Source organism: Mus pahari, chromosome 5 (genome assembly GCF_900095145.1).
Source record: "Mus pahari chromosome 5, PAHARI_EIJ_v1.1, whole genome shotgun sequence".
Lineage (NCBI taxonomy): Eukaryota > Metazoa > Chordata > Mammalia > Rodentia > Muridae > Mus > Mus pahari.
The window spans coordinates 41,845,037-41,865,239 of record NC_034594.1 but is presented as its reverse complement, the minus strand read 5'-3'; the positions used below and the strand labels follow the sequence as shown (position 1 = coordinate 41,865,239).

General features: G+C 46.6%; 1 protein-coding gene across 7 annotated transcripts in view; it reads right to left on the bottom strand.

Annotated features, from left to right (window-relative positions):
* The window catches only part of Nrp2 (neuropilin 2), a 115,615-nt gene that overhangs the window by 63,994 nt on the left and 31,418 nt on the right, over positions 1–20,203 (bottom strand). For all 7 annotated transcript variants that reach the window (XM_021198435.2, XM_021198436.1, XM_021198430.2 and 4 more), the window contains exons 3-7: positions 15,324–15,505; positions 9,247–9,477; positions 8,164–8,319; positions 6,332–6,501; positions 4,390–4,545 (exon numbers count right to left, since the gene is read on the bottom strand). In XM_021198435.2, coding sequence (XP_021054094.1) covers positions 4,390–4,545; positions 6,332–6,501; positions 8,164–8,319; positions 9,247–9,477; positions 15,324–15,505 — 895 coding nt within the window. The remainder of the gene's footprint in view (positions 1–4,389; positions 4,546–6,331; positions 6,502–8,163; positions 8,320–9,246; positions 9,478–15,323; positions 15,506–20,203) is intronic.

Below are 20,203 nucleotides of genomic sequence, written 5' to 3'. Positions count from 1 at the left end.
TATATATATATATATATATATATATATATCCCTTGGGGACCTGTGACTTTTTAAAATGACAACTTGCATCTCTGCTCAAGGAGAGCTTTGTGCTTTAACCCATTGATCACATCTGAGGAGCACCCTCCCTCTGCAGATGGCCAGGTGCTCCTACAATGGCAAGCTGCAGTGCTCCACTGGGAGCACCAAGACAGAGCTGGGAAGGGAATGTCCAAGGCTGTGCAGTCCACTGTCCCAGGAGATTTGCAGCAGATGTCCCGTGCTTCCAACACATTGCCAGGGAGGAATTGGCGATGTGGCTTTCTAAGGCTACTCTTTTCTTCCAAGGCTTGGCTTTACAAAATGATTTGTTTTAATTAAGAAAATAAATACAGGACAGAGGCGTTTGGAAGCAGGGGCTCTTGTTTTGGAGGGATATAGCCAAACCAAATAAACAACAGCTTCTTTCAACTCTCCATCCTCAGGATCCTGCGATGGAGCCCGAGTTCCCAACATAATGCTTAGCCTTGAGTCCTGAATTGCACTGTCCTCCTATAGGCTCCCTTAGTAAACAGGGACTCCAGGCTATGCACACCTGCCCGTAGGCCTCACAGCTGCTAAGGAAGCCACTTTCCCTGTGGCTGGAAGGCAAGAAGCAAGGCCTAGGACAGCCTGTTGAGAGCATCTGCTTCTGTGTCTGAGCCTGGTGACCAGAACCCCCTCCTGGGGACTCCAAGATTCCCCACCCCACCCCCACCCCTGGGGCAAGTTGTTTAGACTCTTGAGAGTTGCACTTCTACCTGTGAAACATCATGAAATTCTGAAGGAGCTAAGTCTGTGCCTGAGGGCTTGTAGAACCTCTTAGCACTTGTCCTTACATTAATGTGATCTCGGTGTATCCCTCCCACTTATGGTTTAGAACAACTGTTTTTTGTGTTGATTCTTCTTTTCAACTAGAAAAAAAAAAAACTGCCTGGCAACACCCTAAATAAGGGGATGTCTTCATTCCTCAGGCATAGACTGCCACTTGGTCACAGACTTATAGGATCAGAACCTCAGAGGCAGGAAAGAGCGTCACCAAGGACTGGTGCCTTTAAGCTGTTCCCACTGTTCTCCAAGCACATCACTTGGTGTTTATGTGCATACCCACATCTGTAATTGTACACACTTGTACCCGAGCACATGAAACCCCTCACCGCTGTTATGATAGCACCATGCCTATCTCTGGGATGCTACTCACACAGCTGGAAAAACCAAAAGGCACTCGTTTCTGCTGTGGTTTCTGAAGGGACGCATGTGAAGTCATTTGTATAATCTGAGGGAGCACATGAGTTGGTTATGGGCTCTAATGGGAGGAGGAGCTCTCTGCTTTGTGGTTGTACCATAAATATGCAATAAGGAGGCCCCGCCTATATAAAACTCATGGGTTCCATATTTATGGCATGTGAAACGGGGTGAGGACTGGGGGATGTGTTGTGCATGTGGTCTGCATAAGCAGGCTGCGTTTTTGCCAGGAAGATGCTCACGACCCTCTAGCAACATCGACCAGGCTTTTCACGGGAATCTCATGAATACCTGTTGACCATAAAAAGGCTAGGAAGAGGCTGATCACTGACTGGAGAGTCTGGAAAGGGATACTTTAGCCTTCCACACCTCCTGGTAGCAAGAAGAAAGACACTCCCAGGCTTAGACCTTGCCTTGCCCAGTCTGGACGAAAATTGCCATGCTATAGCACAGACCATTCCCCACCACCTTGAGAGCCCGTTGATCTTGGTTTTCTCTGGATTCTCCGGTTCTCGGCTCTCTGATATGCTCCACTGCTGGTGACCGTGATCAGGGAATTGAGACTGGAGTCTCCAAATTTGTGCCCCAAATGTCACAACACGCTCTCTCCTTCCTAAGCCCTGGGAAGATGTTTTCCAGTTCTTTCCCCGCACTCGAGAGCCCAGAAAACTGCAGCTTCTCCCTCTCTTCTGCCTTCTCCTTAAGTCCTGCTGTCTGAATTTCACTTTCAAGCCCACCACAGAACACCAGAGAGCTTGGCACTGTGCCCGGCATCCAGAAACCACAAAGAGAAACACGGTGGTAATACCAGCACGGATGAGCTCCTCCCTACAGCCTCACTGCCCCCCCCCCCGCCCAAGTCCCCTCCTTCCTCCTGCCTCCTTGTCATGGCACCAAATCAAGCTGCGGCGGACTTGACAAATCTATTTGGCATGGTTCACTCAGCTATTTCAACCTCAGCGGCCCAGGGAGCTGCACATTAAACACAGCTATCTGGGGGAGACCTGTTCATGAACAGGCTGCAGAGAGCATCCTTTTGCAGGGGAGGAGGACTGGAAGGCCTCTTGGCCTCCCACCACATGAGCAACGGGGTGAGGGAGCTGGTCACTAATTGGCAGGCTTTCCGTTTTCCTTCCTCGTTTTAAGTACCAGGAGGATGTCTTTCTAATGGAAAGAGAGAGGGCTTTTCCTCTGTCCCACTTCCTCTTATGTGGGCAAAACTGACCCTCTAGCACAGAAATACAAACAAGCCCTCCAAGTTACCCATTGGTTACTGGGGAGAGACGTGTTGCCAAAGGTGGGAAGGAGATGCAGAAGACAGTGAGGATGTATTCGACACGGGAACATTGGAAAGGATCAGTCTGAAGACTAGAGAGCTCAATTCAGTTCTCGGGAATATCTCCCCTGCAAAATTGAATAGCAGGGATAAAGCCAGGACGGCGTTCTATCAAAATGTGCAGTGCTAAGGTAATTCCAAAAGCAGATTTCCTACAAATGGTGTTTTAAATAGCATCCCAGTCCATCTGTGTGCTTTTAAAATCAGCTTATGCTATGGCATCCCTCTGGCCAGCAGTGCTTAGTCATTGAACCTGGACCAGGAGACAGTCAGGGGAGCCTCGTGCTTCTGCCCAGGACCCGGTCCTACCTGGCTGCTGGCCCTCACCTGCTAGCTGAGCTCTTCCGTTTTAGCAGTTTTCTTATTGAAAATGTGGGTGGAGAGAGAAAACGTGGGTGGAAAGGGAATGGGGTGAGATGAGGACTCAGCTCTTGGGACTTCCCCAGACCTCCAGTGCTGATTCAGTTCCTGCTTCTAACTGGTATCCGGCCTTTCCAAGCTAAGGCAATGGGAGACCAGACCTAGCCTGTGGGTAAAGGCGAGGATGACTTTCCATTGCTAAAGATTTCACGTTATTTACTGGGCCTGTGAAGCAGTGTATGTTTGTACATAAGAGAGATTGCTGGTGATATCTAGAAACCATACTTTCATATGAATGGTGCCATGTTACTATGGCGATTTTTTGATTAAAAAAAAAAACTACTCCTTTTTAAAGAAAACTCACATTTTCTGAGTGAGACTGCCAACATTATAGGTCAGAATTTCGTAGGTCCAAGGATTCTAAATGTATGTGTGGTTGTAGAGCATACTGCTGTGGGACGGTGACAGAGGCCAAAGAGGTGCCCTTTTGGAAATGCTTATTGGTCTTATTTTGATAACTTACATCTTCGCAGACCAGAACCTGATGGAACTGTAGCAATGGAAGAGAAATAGACCTATTTTTAAATCTCTCTTGATTCCCTTCCAAGGGAGGGTCAGCAGCCTCTGGGATGCCCAGTATGTCTCCTTCACCAGGGCTTTCAAGGGTCACCCCGAGCTGTGTTCCCATCACAGATGCACCCGTCCCCACTCAGGTGAAGACAGAACATCTCCACCGAGCCCTCCATATGCCAAATGCAGCTCATTGCCAGCTGCAGAGACAGGATGCCACGTGTTTTTAAGAATGCCGAGTGCCAGACACTCATCCCTGCATACAACAAAAGCCTCGCATCGCCCACGTGGACCGCATGTCTGCGAGCTGCAGACACTGAAGGCACCGGCCGAGAGGATTCAATGCTTCCCCACTAATCATGCCGGCCAATTCAGATCCCAACCCCGACAAATGGGATTTCTTCTCATTACTTATTGTCCTGGCTCTTCTCAGGGACACTGGGACTCCCTCTTAGGGTTATGTCCTTTTATTCCCAGACCTCAGTAACTCCTCAACTGGCATTTCATGCAGTTTTGGGATTGTTCACCCAGCATGGGGAAGAGCCTCAGGCTATAAATGCTCAATGAGTCCTGCCAGGTTCGGGGTAGCCGGAATGAGGTAGGCATTTTTCTCCTTCATTAACAGTCAGGTATCGCTCTATAAAGTCCCCCTCCTTCTGCCTCCTCTGCTTTGCAGAAAGCAACAGCAGCCAGGCTGCTGGAGAAATGGAGTTCCCCAATCACTTTAACATGAAAAAATAAATGATCAAGGCCAGTGTATCCCTTGCCTCCAACAGTTCTAAAAGCCTTAGTGAACAAGGCTCTTCCCCAGCATGGGCTCATCCTGAAGCTCTTCAACCCTCTTGGGGAAGCCAACTTACCTTGTGGTTTTTGCCATGCCGGTAGACCATCCAATCTTCACCGTTTGTGCTGACCTCCAGCTTGTACGATTTGACGTAGTAGCCTTTCTGGGTTTCCCTGGAAATGGCTCCCTGTGTTGCAATGGCTGTGAGCATGGTTAGGAAGCGCAGGTCCACCTGGGAAGAGAGGTCAGAGAGTAAGGGGAACACTACTCCCAACAGTATCTGGCCTAGTCTGTGAAGGATACAGCTGTACAGCTGTACAGCTCACAAACCTAAGTGCGTGCGTGTAACCGGGTAGGCAAGCAATTCCACTAGACAGCTAAAGTCAACTGGTTCCTACCATCATGGACATTTTCCCTTGAAAACTGCAACTTGATTCTCTTTTTCTGTCCCTCTCGTTTTTTGGTTTTCCTTCCACTTGCCAATCTGAATGGGTAATATCAAGTTTCTTCTAACTACTGAATATCTAGTCTTATGACCTCTCATTAACCTATGGTCTACTCCAGACCGTGAAGGCAGAAGTGTCCTAAAGGAACACTGAAAGGCAAAACTCTACTCTATTCCAGTGCAATGCACTGTAAGGCCCCAGAAGTGACAATCCGTAGCTGTCTTTTCAACCTTTATTCCCTCACTCCATTGTGCCTATAATCACTTGGGTCACCAAGGGGTCAAAAGGCATGCAGAGTCTGCCCAAGTAATTAGGCTTATGCACCAAGTCCCGACCTTTCACCCTACAAGAAGGACAGCCAACAGTTGAGGTACCTCCCCTCTGACAATGCCAAACCCATTTGGAAATTACTGGATGTTGCTCCTCTGCTGGCTATGGTCTTTCTTAATGGCAGTCTCTATGTGAGTTACTGTGTGCAATCTGGTGAAAGGCAATTAAGTAAGCTCTTCTTGGCTACTCAATGTGTGCACAGCATCATGAAACATTCAAAAGGAATGTACAGTAACTTCTTGTACACAAGAAAAGGTAGATAGCAATAGTGAAAAATAGACTATAAAGGGGCAAACATACGGATATAGAAAATAGACTGTAACAAAAAAGAACTTTCTAGAAGCTTTGCAAGATGAAAGGAGTTTTGGAGCAGCAGAGGGGAGAGACAATGACAAATGGCCTGAGAGTTGTGTTCTTAGAGCCTCTGTGGCTCCCTGGAGTTTCTAAGTGGTCTCTCTCCCTGCCCCGATGTCTGCAAAGCAGTATCCGTCTTAGAGCAGAGGTCACCATGTCACATCAGAGCTGGGACAGGCTTGCCAATGGGTCACAAGGCTGCCTGTGTGTGTCATAAAAGCAGACGTTGCCCTAGTATAGAACTGGCAGTTGGTTCTTCCCGTTTCCTTATTCCCAGGGGATCAGAGCTGGACCCGTGTGCAGTGCAGGAAGATTACTCAACATGAGCTGCAAGACTTGCTCAGGAAGACTGCAAACAATAGTCTGAGGAGACGCTGCCGAGCATCTGGGTAGCTCGAGTCTCATTCCCCGTAGTGACATTTTCCCATGTGTTCGCTGATAGCTATGTGTAAAACCTTCCTGGCAGGCTCCTTCCAGATAGCAAAGATCAGAAGAAGTTGCCATATTCAACTAGCACCCAACAAACCTGCCTTCAGGAAAACGCTCTCCCCACATCTCAGATGCCTTCCTGTGCCAAGAATGAGGACGATCTGGAACTATTTATAGAACATTCCTTTGATACTGACAGGGCAAACAGTATCCTGGCCAATCAACTCTCCGTGGGCCCACTAATCTGCATAGGGGCAAGAGCAAGTGGTCCTCTTACTCATCACTTTATACCAGCACAAAGCACAGAACCTTTTTGGATGGATGATGGATGGATGGATGGATACAATTCTCATGCATTCTATTTTTCAGCATCCTCTTTTGACTCTAGCCGAGGGACCACACCACTATCCCGTCAACGAACACATTCTCATCCCTCCCCACGAGTATCCGAGGAAGCACCTGGAGATACTCCTTGTTGGAATCCAAGTTGGGTGTCCAGCCATTGTCATCACCATGGAGCCGGCTCTGTTGAGGAGTCCACCTCCCATCAGAGAAGGTGGATGAGGCACTGATCTGTTCATTAGCAATCCGGCCAGACTCCATGCCCAGAGGGACATTGCACTGAAAGTCTGGGGAGTGAAGATCGGTCAAGGACAGAGTTAGGCATCTTAACATCAAACTGCTGGGCACCCCCCCCCCTGACACTGTTTCCTTCTAGGGACAAGTCCTTACAGGCGCTCCCTCATCTTGAATCTAATTATATGCTCACATTTTAAAAACAACTACACTAAGTCACATAGTTAACAACCCCTCTGGGTCTTCAAGGAACTAAATTGGACCTAAAAGAAATTAGATGATAGATAAATAAGAATCATCATATAAATTAAAAATACCACCTAAAACACGAGTGCTGCGGGCGGTGGATGCTTTGAGGTGCCAGATGCACCAGCCATGTGGTACAGGTGAACATGACAATTTGGGTGGGCTGAGCCATTGTGGGAAGCCTGGCTTATTAACCCACACCCAGGAGGCACTTTTGAATGTCTCTCTCTTTCAGCCAAGTGTTTCCTGATTTCTGGCATAGAAGACAGACACTACAAAGTATAAATACCCTACTGTGGGAAACTTCTTCGTGAGGACATGCATGCCCCATTGAGTTCCCCTACACCAACTGGCTGGGCTAACGGACCCAGGAGTCTGACCCTGGTCTTCTGCCATCCGAGAAAGTGCCATCCCTCTCCTGGATGCTGTGGACGATGATCAGTGTTTGCAGAAGACATGCATTTGATAAAAACCGGCCACCTTCCTGAGGTGTATCAAACCTATTCTTCAGATCTGGGGATGCACCAGCCATTTACAGGGCCAGCTATAGCTTGCTATGTGGTTTCTCATGCACTCTTCAGGGACTCTGATGGAAAACACAGACGCAAGCACCCAGAGTGGAGCCTGCTCATTTTCCTGGCAGGTCAGGCTGCTGTGTCTGTAGTTGCATGGATGGTGAGCTGTCTACAACAGTAGCGGGAGGTCCTCAGATCTCATCATCTGAAACTGCTTGTGTGTGTGTGTGTGTGTGTGTGTTTTTTTTTTCCTTTCAGGAAATCATTTGTGTCTCTAAGCAGCCATGGCAGTGAGTCTGAAATGCAGGGTTGGGAGCAGATGGCTTGAAAAATGGGACTTAGGATGGGAGACCAGTGGCTCGGGTGGCAGGTTCCACAACAGCTGGGCTCACTGCAGCACTTTGCAATTGCTGCGCACAGGGTCTGGCACTCAGGAGAAGCTCCCAAAATGGTATATCTTTGCGTGTGTGAAGTGGAAGTCACAGGATTGCGTGGTCTAGCCAGAGAAACTCTATGCAGAGCTACAGACCTTTATGTAATAGTGAGTTACACGTGGCTGGCTTTTTGACAATGGCCTTTGAAGTCTGGAGGTGGAGGAACTGATCTAGACCTGAAAAAGTTAGACAGCATATATATGCACCATCCTCAGGACATTTTTCCATCCACGGACGAGGGATCGGAGGCTCGAGATAGTCCTATAACTTTCACTGGGAATAACTCGTACTTGTATATTTGTTTGGTTTTATAAGGAACTGAGAACCCAGATGGACATTGCCCCTTTCCCATTCATCTTTGCTGGGAAAGAAAACATGACTTTCCTTGAACTCAGATAGCACCACAAAGTCTTCAACATTCCTGTCGACTGTTTTCAAAGAGGTCAGCCCTTTACCTGTACCTACACACATCCCTAATGAGAAGGAAGCCAAGACAGGGATTCCCCAGTGGTCAACTCACTCTCAGGCGGCTCCTGGTGGACCAAATAGTAACGTGCGGAGAAGCCATCCTTGGCCACTGCCATGTCCGTGTGAAAGGTCAAGGAGAGGATCCCCGTGGACGAGCGGAGTTTGGAGGGTGTTTTTGTCCCACAGTACTTGCCAATCAGAGGCCCAACTGGATATAGGAGACAGACAGTAGTCAGAGAAATCTCAAACTGGCTTTCAATGTTTTCTTGATTCACAGCACCGTGGACCTCGCTGCCAATGCCTTGATGTAAAAACTGAAGGTGTGCTTGGAGAATAATGTCTGTTATTCTCCCTGAACATTAAAAAGTGCTTTCCCTGAGCTGGCTTTGTTCTGTTCTTCCTTCCCTGAGAGATGGGCCAGAAGGTATCATTACAGTACCTGCTCTACAGAGGAAGAAATAGAGTTTCAGAAGGTCGGGTGACATTTCCCTGTTCACATTACTAGGAAATAGCAGAGCTGGGACCCAATCCCTGCTTGCCTGCCTGCATCTTATGCTTTTCTCAAGATGAAATTGCTCCTCTGTATCAGGTATCCTTTACATTAGAAAATACTTAGAACAACCACAAAGATGAACAATTTCATCCTTCACCTGATTTACATAGGCTCCTCTTGGCTATAAATGATTGCTTTCCAATATCCATGACTATATTAATAGTAATAAAGTAATAGTACTCGTGATAATAGTAATGATAGGTATTTTCCAGACAACATACTGAGATGTTCAATAACTTGGCTGGGTTGTATAGCAGAGAGATTCAAGTCCAGTCAGTCTAACCTTAAGTCCTTCTATATGGCCACAGCATATGATAATTGATTCACTTCTATCTTAATAACTTATATAGAAAGGAATACCACTTATAGTTTTGCACTCTCAAATGGTTAATCTCAGTTTTCAACATGATGAAATTTAGAATCACCTTAGAGACAGTCCTCTGGGTATATCTCTGGGGGATTACCTTGATTGGGTTAATTGAAGTGGTAAGATGTGCCCACTTTGGGTGCTACTATTCCCTAGGTTAGAGTCCTGACCTTTATAAAAAGGAGAAAGCATGCTGAGCATAAGCATTCACTCACCATGTGGAATGCCATCCCAGATGTCCAGCCAGTCATATTTACAGTCTCCTTCCCCCACTTGTAGAGGGTCATGCTCCAGGTCAAAGGTCAGGAACTGTAGGATGATCTCCATCCTGGGTTTGGCCAGGATGGTGAAGGTACAGTCCAGATTGTGTGGATACTTCTCTGGAAACCCTGGAGATTCAATGGTCCCATTGGGGCTTGTAAAGTTCTTGGAACAATCCTCAGATCCTGTGTGCCAGAGAGAGAGAGAGAGAGAGAGAGAGAGAGAGAGAGAGAGAGAGAGAGAGAGAATGAATTAGAGTAGCCTTTCTCTGCTCTCTCCTCTGCCTTTGGGTTATTTAAATGTTTGTGTCTATGTCCCCCTACTCACAAGGTTTTTATTTCTGCTCAAGTGGCCCTTGGAGCAACACACCCTTGCCCTCTGTGTTTCAAGTCCTCAAGCCAACCTCCCTTTTGAACAGAAATTAGAGCAATGAGGCCGATTGCTTTGAATATTAGAATAAGAGCAACAGTTGAGGGATTGGAGGGTAAGAGGTAAGGAGGTGTGTGTGTGTGTGTGTGTGTGTGTGTGTGAGAGAGAGAGAGAGAGAGAGAGAGAGAGAGAGAGAGAGAGAGAGAGAGAGATCTGGAAAGAGGAGGAACAGAGTCTTCTTTCTCAATTACTCAGCTGCTCACTCCAGAATGTAAGTTATTTCAATCCTTAAGGAAGGCTTGCTGGTTGCCAGCAGAGAAAACAATGTTATCCCTTATTTATTGCTGACCTCAACACTAGCCTCTATTGTACCCTAGCCAGCTAAGTGCCCCTTTTCCCTCCAAGTTCCAAGGTGCCTCAGGGGAGGGGCAAAGGGGAGCTGGAGCCTCCCTCATGTCCTGACTGGATTAAACGGGCTGCTCTGTAGTGGTGGGACAATTAACAATCGTGGTTTTCAGCTGGTGGATCACAGCAGGGCGTTGGGGATGTTAAAGGCCGCTCGGGTGGCGAGTTTGGAAAAATGCAGCAGTGTATTGACATTTGGAAGGCTTCTGGTGCCTTTGTGGTGGGGATGGTCTTGTTTCCCTCCTAAGCTCTTGGGTTCGCTTTCTTGGGATGCATCCTAATGAAACATGACACACACTCACACACTCACACACTCACAGCCTGCTGCAAGCTTGGGCAGCAGCAGAAGCACTGAGAGGATTGCAGCCGCCACAACCCCAGACCTCGAGGTGGAGGAGCCCTTGTGCTTTAAACCCAGCAACTGTTGGCTCTGGGCAGAGCCAGGAACGCAGCCTGGAAGCACAGAGACCCAGCATATACAAAGAGCAAGAATGAGTACAAGTTGGAGATGCAAAGATGCAAATGCTGGCAATTACAGTAGTTTTTATTCACTGTGTTTGGATTTTAAAATAAGCAAAGGAATCAGGATTTACGAAGGGGATAATAGACACTCTAAGCGTGAAGAAAAGAACAACAACAACAACAACAAAAACAACAACAACAACAACACAGAAATACTCAATAAATCAGGTGTTTACCAGCAGGAAGTGCCCTCTGGGGATCACACTGAAATATAACTGTGGGTTGTCAATATGCCGATCTTAGCCTGCAGCGACAACATCTTTATCTGAGGCTCCTGTAGCAGGGCCCTCTGCAAGTCTCTTTATGCATGTTGACTTTCTAGAAAGCTGCAAATATCTGACTTGGAGAAGGTTCCATGCAAACAGGTATATGTGTATTTGGGGTAGGCTCGTAACTTTCTGTAGCTCGGGCAGCATAGGGAATTCTCAGCATCTACGGCTGTATCCATGAATAAACCTCCTCTCCATTGTCATTGCTGCACCTTGGGTTGTGTTGAGAATGAGGACCAGGAGCAAGAAAGAACCTTCCTGGGTTATTTGGAGCTCTGGGGGCCACATCGCAGAGGCTTTGCCTTTCACTCAAAATGGCACAGCGGCAGCCGGGAAGTTCCAACCTTGCCAGTGGGCAGCTAGCTAGCTTGGGTGGGATGAGCTGGGGGCCCCTCCCCGCTTCCTCAGCTTTGTTTACCATCAGACAGCAAACTCCTGAGGGCTTCCTCAGTGGCCTGGGATGATGTGATTTGGGAAAGCCAGGCCAGCTGGCTGGTCTTCAGGGGGCCAAGAAGAATTTTGAAAAGGTTAGAGTTTAAAGCTGCTATGCAGATTTCTTCACAGCACACACAGGGAGCCTCACACAGTGCTGGATGGGAATCAAGTCTCTGTTCACAACTGACTTGAGAGTCAGCCTCTGGAGAGTTCAGCCTCCTAGAGCTGGCTCCATTGTCAACCTTTAGAAGGCACAGGGACTTGGCGCCTCCTTGGGAGTTGGGAATTTATGATAGAATCTTTGATCCTTGTCATCCTTGGGGGAACAAAGTGTTTGAACAATGGACGTGTAGGGCCTAATATGGGCCCTGGAGAATGTGAGATTCTAAAGCATTCTGTTTGGGGTCTAGCATGTAACCGGGAGGGATTTTTTTCAACGTTAAGTACTTAAGGCCAAACGAATAACAAACAAACAAACAAAACAGTGCATGTCTGATACATGGTTAGAAATGGATACATTCTCTTGCTTGTTTTGAGAGAGGTGAGAAGACATTATTGTCTTCTTTGCAAGCAGAAGAAAAAAAAATCGGGCATCTTTTAAAATTATCTATTTGTCTCTAGTCCCACCACGTTCAAGGCACCTGAATGGCAACCAAAAACCCAAGGTCAAAAGGGATCCTGGCAATGGAGGCAAACTGTGAGTCTTGCAGAAATCTGACTAATTCACGATCCTTTCCCGAAACATGTTAAAAGGGCAAAATTTTTTAAATACCCAGCTGACAAACGTTTATGTCGATTCGATGATAAGATGACTCTGGAGGTTTGAGCCAGAGTGGTGGCTCATACCTGAAATCCAAGCACTGTAATCCTAGGAAACTGAGGCAGGAGGACCACCATGAGTTCTAGGCAAGCCTGAGCTACCTATTGAATTCTAGGACAGTGTGGGCTACAGAGTGAGCCTCTAGCTCATAAAACAGCAGAACAACACAAAGCTGAAGTTGTGGGGCCCGAGCTGGAGCGAAGGATTCCTTCCCAAGGGCTTCGGCAGGCATGCAGAATAGCTTACATCATGAAAGTCGAGGAGGAGGAGCCTAACCCACACAAAGATAACAAAAAATGCACCAGCCTGTCTGAAGTCAAGCTTGACTTGACCACAGGTGGCGATGTGGGGCCTTTATCTTAGGGGCTTGGAATACTGGGCATTCCTCTTCCAGTGTCCCACAAATTCACTTTCAGAAATACCACTGAGTATTGGACACGGGAGAGAAATTTGGATTTTGAATTTCTGCTAAAAGACCATCAGAAAAGCAGCAAACCCTTCAGACTGATGGCGATTCCCAGGTCATCTTTCAAGCTCTTCTAAAAAAATTTTTTTTCTTTCCTTATTCTGTTCCAGGTTTGGTGACTTCAGATTGTTTCAATTTGCAACTTTTTCTTGGCTTACCCTTTTCCAGGTGACACAGCCTGGTGAAATATACGCCATTTTATCCTTCCTTTAGGGTGGACATGACCTTCCACTCCAGCCGTATGCTCTGTGCGTCTCCCCCCCCCCCAGCCTGAGGGTGCATGTGTCTCACTGTAACTCTGTAGCAGAGCCTGCAGAAAGGCAAGCTTCCAGAGCCTTCTGTATGGCTGTTTGCGTATCTGTGTTTACAGTTTCCCCTCTTTCTTTTTATGAATCTGACTGGCAAACATAGCTATGTTTGTTTGAGTTTCTTCAGCGCGTCCACCCATTTCTTCCATGTTCTGTGGATGATGTAAACTGTGTATTTTCTCACAGGACTGTAACCATAGAAATAGGGACCCAAGGCAAGGCACCTATCTAGAAGAATATATACCTTCTAGAAGAATATCTAGAAGAATATATACCTTCCAAAACATCTTGGTTTTGACTTTCTCTCTCTTGTGCACTCCTGTGCTTGGTATTTCTAGGAGTGACTTTCACACCAAGAGCTACTTACTCTTCCTGATGAGCCTGAGGGGGGCCCTGGACTTTCTTTTACATAGTCCCAGCCTTGTGGGTTGGGTCTGTCACTCACTAGAGAATCTCTTCCAGTGGTCATCCCCCTCCTTCCAGTGGGCCACCTCATTGCTCCAGGCTCAAGTCACCTACCTACCTTAGCTGGCACTAGTCTTCAGGTTCTTCACAGACTTGCTGCCTTAGTTAAAATTCTACTTCTGCATGTCGTCTAAACAGCAGGCTGTGTCATGAATCTTTCTCGTATGTTATATCTTTTAATGCTCTCCTTTCAAATTTGTGTGAGGGATTTTTTTTTCCCCTGGGCCTTTCTGGAGAGTGTGCCACCACACTTTGGGGGGCACTGAGATATGGACCGTGAGACCAGAGATAAACTTAAAGGCCCCGGAAGGTCTTTCGTGAGCTGCTTTACTTCTGTGGTTGAGTTTGGCACCTGAGGCTTCTTGCTCAGCGCTCTTCAGTTGCATTTTCAATACAGTGACAGTGACTTGTGCCGTCACATACATGTACAATTTCCTTTTGATGCCACCAGGAATACAGATAGTATACCTATGTGATGAGGGTTTATCTGTCTTTCCCACAAGTCAAGGACAAGAAATCTGCCTCATTTCTTCTTTCTCTCACACTCTTAGAAGAGGATGTTCATTGGTAATGATCTGCATCTTGCACTGGGACTCAAAGAATCCTGGATCCAGCTATCCAGGGGGCTCACAGCAGCCCCAACCCAGGGCACATAGATCAGTTCCTGAGAGCTTATCATGGCCAGAAACATGACAGTGCATGGCAGATGGGCCATCTTAGGTCTTTGCCCTCTGAGTGCATAGGCTCCACACTCTGCCTGCTGACACCTCTTCATTTGATTCTACCTTTGCAGGCAGACAAACCCAAAATACTTAGACAGAGTGGATATAAAATGTGTGTTCAACAGCCACCACTTCCTTCCAAGAACTTTTTAATGAGAAGAAGAAGAAGAAGAAGAAGAAGAAGAAGAAGAAGAAGAAGAAGAAGAAGAAGAAGAAGAAGAAGAAGAAGAAGAAGCTACATTATGAATAGTTCCCTTGCACTGAACTTAACAGGAGCCAGACTTAGGGTTTCTCAATGATGGGATGATAACTTCTCCTGGAATCAGACTTTATGTTGGAATTACAGAAGTTGGGCTCCTAAAGGAAGAAAGCAAATATGGAGGCAGATCTTCTGAGGGAAGATTGCCCTGAGTGGGTATGGCGAGGGAGAATCAGGGTCATCCCTTCCTTAGTCATAGTGAGGACTGGCACGAGACAGAGGGCACATCTCTGGAAGAGCAGAAGTGTGGCCCTAACACAGCATTCAGATGAGAACTACTCTACTGAGCCTCAGAAGTTAGTCCTGCCTGTAAAGGCTCAGAGCACCTAATGAGATGCGTAGGACCCAGCTGTCAACTCAAAGAAGTGTTATGTTTTCTGCCCTGGTCTCCACTAACTTTCAGTAGCTTTTCAGGTTGTCTGAGTCCCTAGCATATGGGAAATAGGAGTTCAGTGTATAGGGGTGGTAAAATATTGCCAAGGAGGAATGTCTAGGAGTCATAATTTAATTTAAAAGCAGTGACTGACCCCATTCTGGGGGTCATGGTGAGATCTTTAGAAACCCTAAACAATGAAAAGATTATATCCTCCAGCCCCATGTAATTTCAAATAAAGACAACATTAAACCATGAAGAGGTTAGGATGAAGTTCAACCAAGTTCAACCATGAAGAGCTGCTTGATTTGAAAAAACACAAAAATCCAATTCTTCTAAGAGATGTTCTTATATGTACAACCCCCCCCCCCCCGGCCCCCAGCTGGTGCTTCGTCTCTCCCATCAAACTGGAAGTCAGTTGCTCCACCTGCCTTTTATTATCAAGGCGTTACCGGAGTCTCCTCAGACCTCCCCAGGCTCACTGTAGGTGCCTCTTCACCTGCCACCATAGCGGGGCCAGATGACTAAAGCCCTCACTACCTGATACCATCCACCGACCAGGGCTTCCTTCTATGTTCCACGTCCCCTAAGACGTGGCCTCTACTCAACCCCACTAACCTGTTTTGAAGATCTCATAGCGTAGGGAGAAACCTGCCCCCTGCCGGGCGTAGTCTGAGGTGAACTTGATGTACAACACGGAGCCTGACGAGATGATGGTGGGCGGGGCGATGTTCCCACAGTGCTTACCCAGGAGGTCAGCTGACTCACTGTCCCCATCCCGAATCTCAATGAAGTCATACCTAGGTGGGGACAGCAAAAAAAAAAAAAAAAAAAAAAAAAAGACTGGTTAAAGAATGAGTAGTCTCTTTGGGCTTTCCCTAGTCTTTCCTAGACATTCAGGTGTTACAGTCTGATCAACAAAAGGCACCCAGACAAACACAGCCACAGGAAGTTGCTTTGTTCAAGCTATGGTGAATGAAAGCATGGGTGGGAGGCCTTATCTCTTGTTCACATACGAGCAATTGCATCATTCCATCAAGGTCTCAAAGCGAGCATTGTTTTGTTTTGTTCTGCCCGCCTTGGGTGGCAGAAGCATCCTTTTTATTTCTATTGTGACCTCTCTAAATCTTTGTCCCTCCTTAACTCAGTCATTGCAAGTTACTGAAGTGCTTTGAGCATCAATGTCTTCCAATGGAACAGGAGGAGAAAAATAGCTGCTCCCGCATGCTGATGTGAAGATGGGATGAAAAATTACATGGCAGGGGCTGGTACCCCGGGGACTGTTCAGAAGTGTTTGTTCTCCTGTCTCCTAGCCTGTTTCAGTTTTCTCCTGGGCCGTCCCCCTCTTGCTCTTGCTTTTAATTGGCAGTCTCCGCATCTGTAGTTCACCTCCTTTTCTGAGATGTGCCTACAACGTTCCCACTGGCCCTGTCTAGTCAACAGGACTTCAAAAGGCATCAGCACTAAATCGGATAAGGCAATAAAAACTTCCCCCAAAGCCTGGTGTCTCCCTGGGTCTGTGTCTGCAGACCCGCAACTCGTAAGTAGCCTTTTAAGAGTTAGGGCTACCTGGTCTCCCACAAGCTGTAGCCCGTGCTCCCTTCAGATAGAGTCCATTGGGCCTGGCGTGGGTATAGATGTCTTACAGTCTTCCTTGGCTAGGTTCATAGACTGATTAGAGAAAGAAGTCCCTCTTCTTTCTGATGGACACATTGTTTTCTGCTGGGGTGCATGCCCAACAAATGATCCTGTGTGCCCTCCTACTAAGCTTCCAGTTGCTACTTAAATCACAGAGCTGAAGTGGGGACCTTCCTCCCATACAGGAAGAAACAGACATTTCTTCAAAAATCATCCACCTCCCCATCTCTCCTCCCCCTCTCTGTAGTTTACATCCACTGGCACACATAACACATAGGGAATTCCCTCCTTGTGGGCAACGGAAGGGATTGACGATGTAGCCCTCCCTGGGATGTGGCCTCCAGCTCTTGTCACACTGGTCTGTGGGAGCTGGCTGTCCGCACGGGTGGTTGGAGTAAGTTAGAGAGGCCTGAGGCTTCTCGTATTTAGGAACCGTAGTTCAGATGGCTCAGCCATTTCAGAATAAATAGGCCTGTAAAGAATGGTTAAGGAGTGTAGTTTATCCGGAGGCTCTGGAGGGATGGGCTCCTGCAACCCAAAGAACGACTGGTGCAGGATCCCTGGAGAGATCTGGAGATGGTGTGATAAGGGCTTCCACTGGAGCTCTGGAGAGAAAGCCAGACTAGAAAGGCCCCAGGGTAGGGTGGGGGATCTGCTTAGGTTTTCAGTGTGAGAGGTAGTACTGACTTTGAAAGGAAGCTTCCTCAATTCCAAAACAAAAGTGAAAAGACACTTGGTTTGAGGGGAAATTCCCCATCCCTCCTGGAAAGCCCCTCCAGCCCTTCCACTGTGAGTTAAACCCTGCTCAGCAGTCACAGTCAGCTGAGCACGGGTGTGTGCTCAGTCACGTGCACACAACTCCAGCAGCCCCTCCTCACTCCTCACAGACTCAAAGCCCAGGGGAAAGAGGGCTGAGGAGACAGCTTAGAAGGTATAAGCTTGCTAGACAAGAGTCAGGGCCTGTGTAAAAACCTCAGAAGCCAGGTAAGGCTGGATACAGTAGTGTCTGTCTATGATCCCATTGCCCCTATTGTGAGACCAGAGGTAGAGATAGGAGATGCCTGGGACGTTTGCAGCAAGCTAGACCCTGTCTCAAACAAGGGGGAAGGCAAAAGCGGACCCCCGATGGTTGCACTCTGACTTCGCACACGCACTATGGGGCACCAGCACTTTCGTGTGTGTGTGTGTGTGTGTGTGTGTGTGTGTGTAATCACACACAATACATATAAATACTTTTAAAATGAAGATACAACGGTAAAAGAGAGCTATTAGGAGTGTTCTCCCGGGGTTGGGGATTTAGCTCAGTGGTAGAGCACTTGCCTAGCAAGCGCAAGGCCCTGGGTTCGGTCCTCAGCTCTGGAAAAAAAAAAAAAAGACAAAATAACAAAAAGACCAAAAAAAAACAAGGTAACAGGAGTGTTCTCCCTCAGTTAGGAGCTTTGCATGACTGAACCTCATCTCCATAAAGAGTTACTACAGTGTCTGGGACTCAGTCTGTGCTTAAGAAAACGAACTGGTTTGTCAAATTCTCACACCCGTTTTGGAGGCAAAGAGGTTGAGCCATGCACATAGATGATGCTTCTGGTGAAGAGGCAGAGATCCAGGAGTAGCAGTTCAGTGACTGTGGAGATGGGAGCTCTTCAAACATTTGGAAGGTACTTTTTTTTTTTTTTTTTTTTTTGGCAAAAATGAGACAAAGTTATCCTGTACATAGCCTTTAAGCCAGAACCTTAGGATTTTTTTTTCCCCTAAGAAAACAATCAGAGAGTGGTGTAGGAATGTATATGCCTCCTTATGAGTGTTTTTAAAGAAGCATATGAAAAGTGAGAAGATGTTTCCCTTATAAATAGCATCATGTTGAAAAATCCAACTCGAGAGGGCGAGCAAATCAATTCTGGTGTATTTATAAAATGAAGAATTCAGCTGCTGCAGAGAAACAGTGTGGCAGCTCTGGACTTCTTTGGCTTTATAGGAAAAAAGGTTCATGATATACTATTAATGTAAAAAGAACAGATTTTTAAAGTCCATCTTAAAATGTACACAAGAATTTTCTTGCCTAAGCAGCCAGAAAACTGAAGTTGGAAAAAAAAAAAAAAACTACATCTAAGATGCTGGCAGAGCTGCATCACCAAGAGGGTAACTTCACCTTCTTTTGTTTTCTTCTGCTATCTGAATTATTATTGTAAGCTCGCTTTCCTTCAGTAGGAGTAGATTCATAAAAAGAGCCGCAGTCCTAAAGTTTTCAAAGTAGAAAAGCTGAGAAAAACAATCCTTATGATTTAGTTGGGATGGGCAATCTGTGCTTGCCAAAATCCCATCCCTTGGGGACTGAAACGGGATGGTCAGAGTTCAAGGCCGGTTTAGGCTATGCAGGATTCTGTCTCAAAAAAGCCAAACAAAAAAATAAAAAAAAATTAGCAGATAGGTGTGGATTCTTTTCCAATATCACTTTACCATCCACCTCATTGAGCTGGAGTATGTAGAACAAAGACCACACGAGTCATGACATGTCAAAATAAAAAGAATAGTGTTTCAGATATCACACTCAATGAATAATATTTTTAAAACATAATTTAAAAACTCTGATGTGCGGCTTTACATTGGTGTTTTACATTTTATTTATTTACAAAGGATACGGAGATCTTGCCACTCCACTGGCTAGTCCTCAGAAGTGGGCGGGTTTTGTCAGGTTGCCCAATCACCTTTGGAGTCATTTAGAAAATGAATGATTGACAGAATCGCATGGTCAGAAGGCAGGGCTACCAGCAAATGCCGCAGCCGCCATTGCTGAGGGCTTGCCTCAGGTCACTCAGTGACTACACCGACCCCAGATCTTTTTTGTAACCCGGCCAGCATCAAACCCGTGTTTACTTTATTTATACACACCCAGTGAAGGTGGTGGACATTGAACAAAAGTTCCTCCAAGCCAGTGAGGTACACTCTCTCTGTGTGGTTTTTAGTTAAGGGTAACCCCACCCCAATCGCTTTGTGAAGCAAATAACCAAATAAGCAAATAAATTAAATTTAGGAAAACTTTTTTTGTTGTTACAAGTTGGCATGCAAGTTTGTTCTCCCTCCAGGGTCTTGGCTGCACCCTGTGGACGAGTCCCACGTCACCATGTGGCCTTCTAGAAGGGCTTTTGATAGAAAGGGCACAGTCGCAGTGACACACTGACTTCATATTGAATGTCTCATTTACCTCCTGTGTGATAGAGTCATTTGGGGAAGTTTTTTATTATTAGGGATTTGCTGCAGCTGGAGCAAATCTCCTTAGAAACTTCAGCGTCGTCAGGTTCATTTGGGAAGGGCTCAGAGGAAGTCTGTGGCTTTGGAATAAACGCAGGCTTTGCACGCAGCCTTGGATCTCCAGTGTTTGTTTGATCAAGAAGTCTGGGGTGCAGACTCAAGCTTCACCCCAAGGACAGCGAAACTGGGTAACTTGAAAGCTGCCCTCTCTCGAAGCCTATTACCGCCTCCCAGAAGCCAGCACGAGGCAGCTAACAGACATATTAACTACAGTGTTTGCATTTCATTACTCGTAATCTCCTGCAAATGAAAAAATTCCTTTCGAAGCTTTCACACTACCTCTTCGTAGTTTAGTTATTTATTTTTTTCCCCTGAGCCAAAGTGGCCATCTTTAGCTCATTCTTGTTGTCTTGCTCAGACGGTCCGAGTACTTTCTTTCCTGTAACTCACAGCTTGTGACATCTGCACAGGCAGTGGGTGTCTAGAGAATGCTTTCTCCACTCTCTCAGCTTCAAAGTCTTTATTTCCCCCCCCCCAAATCCACATTGGGGATGGGGAAGGCAGGAGTTGGCATCAAAATATGGGCAGTGGAATTAATGTTCTGAGTGGGGGGG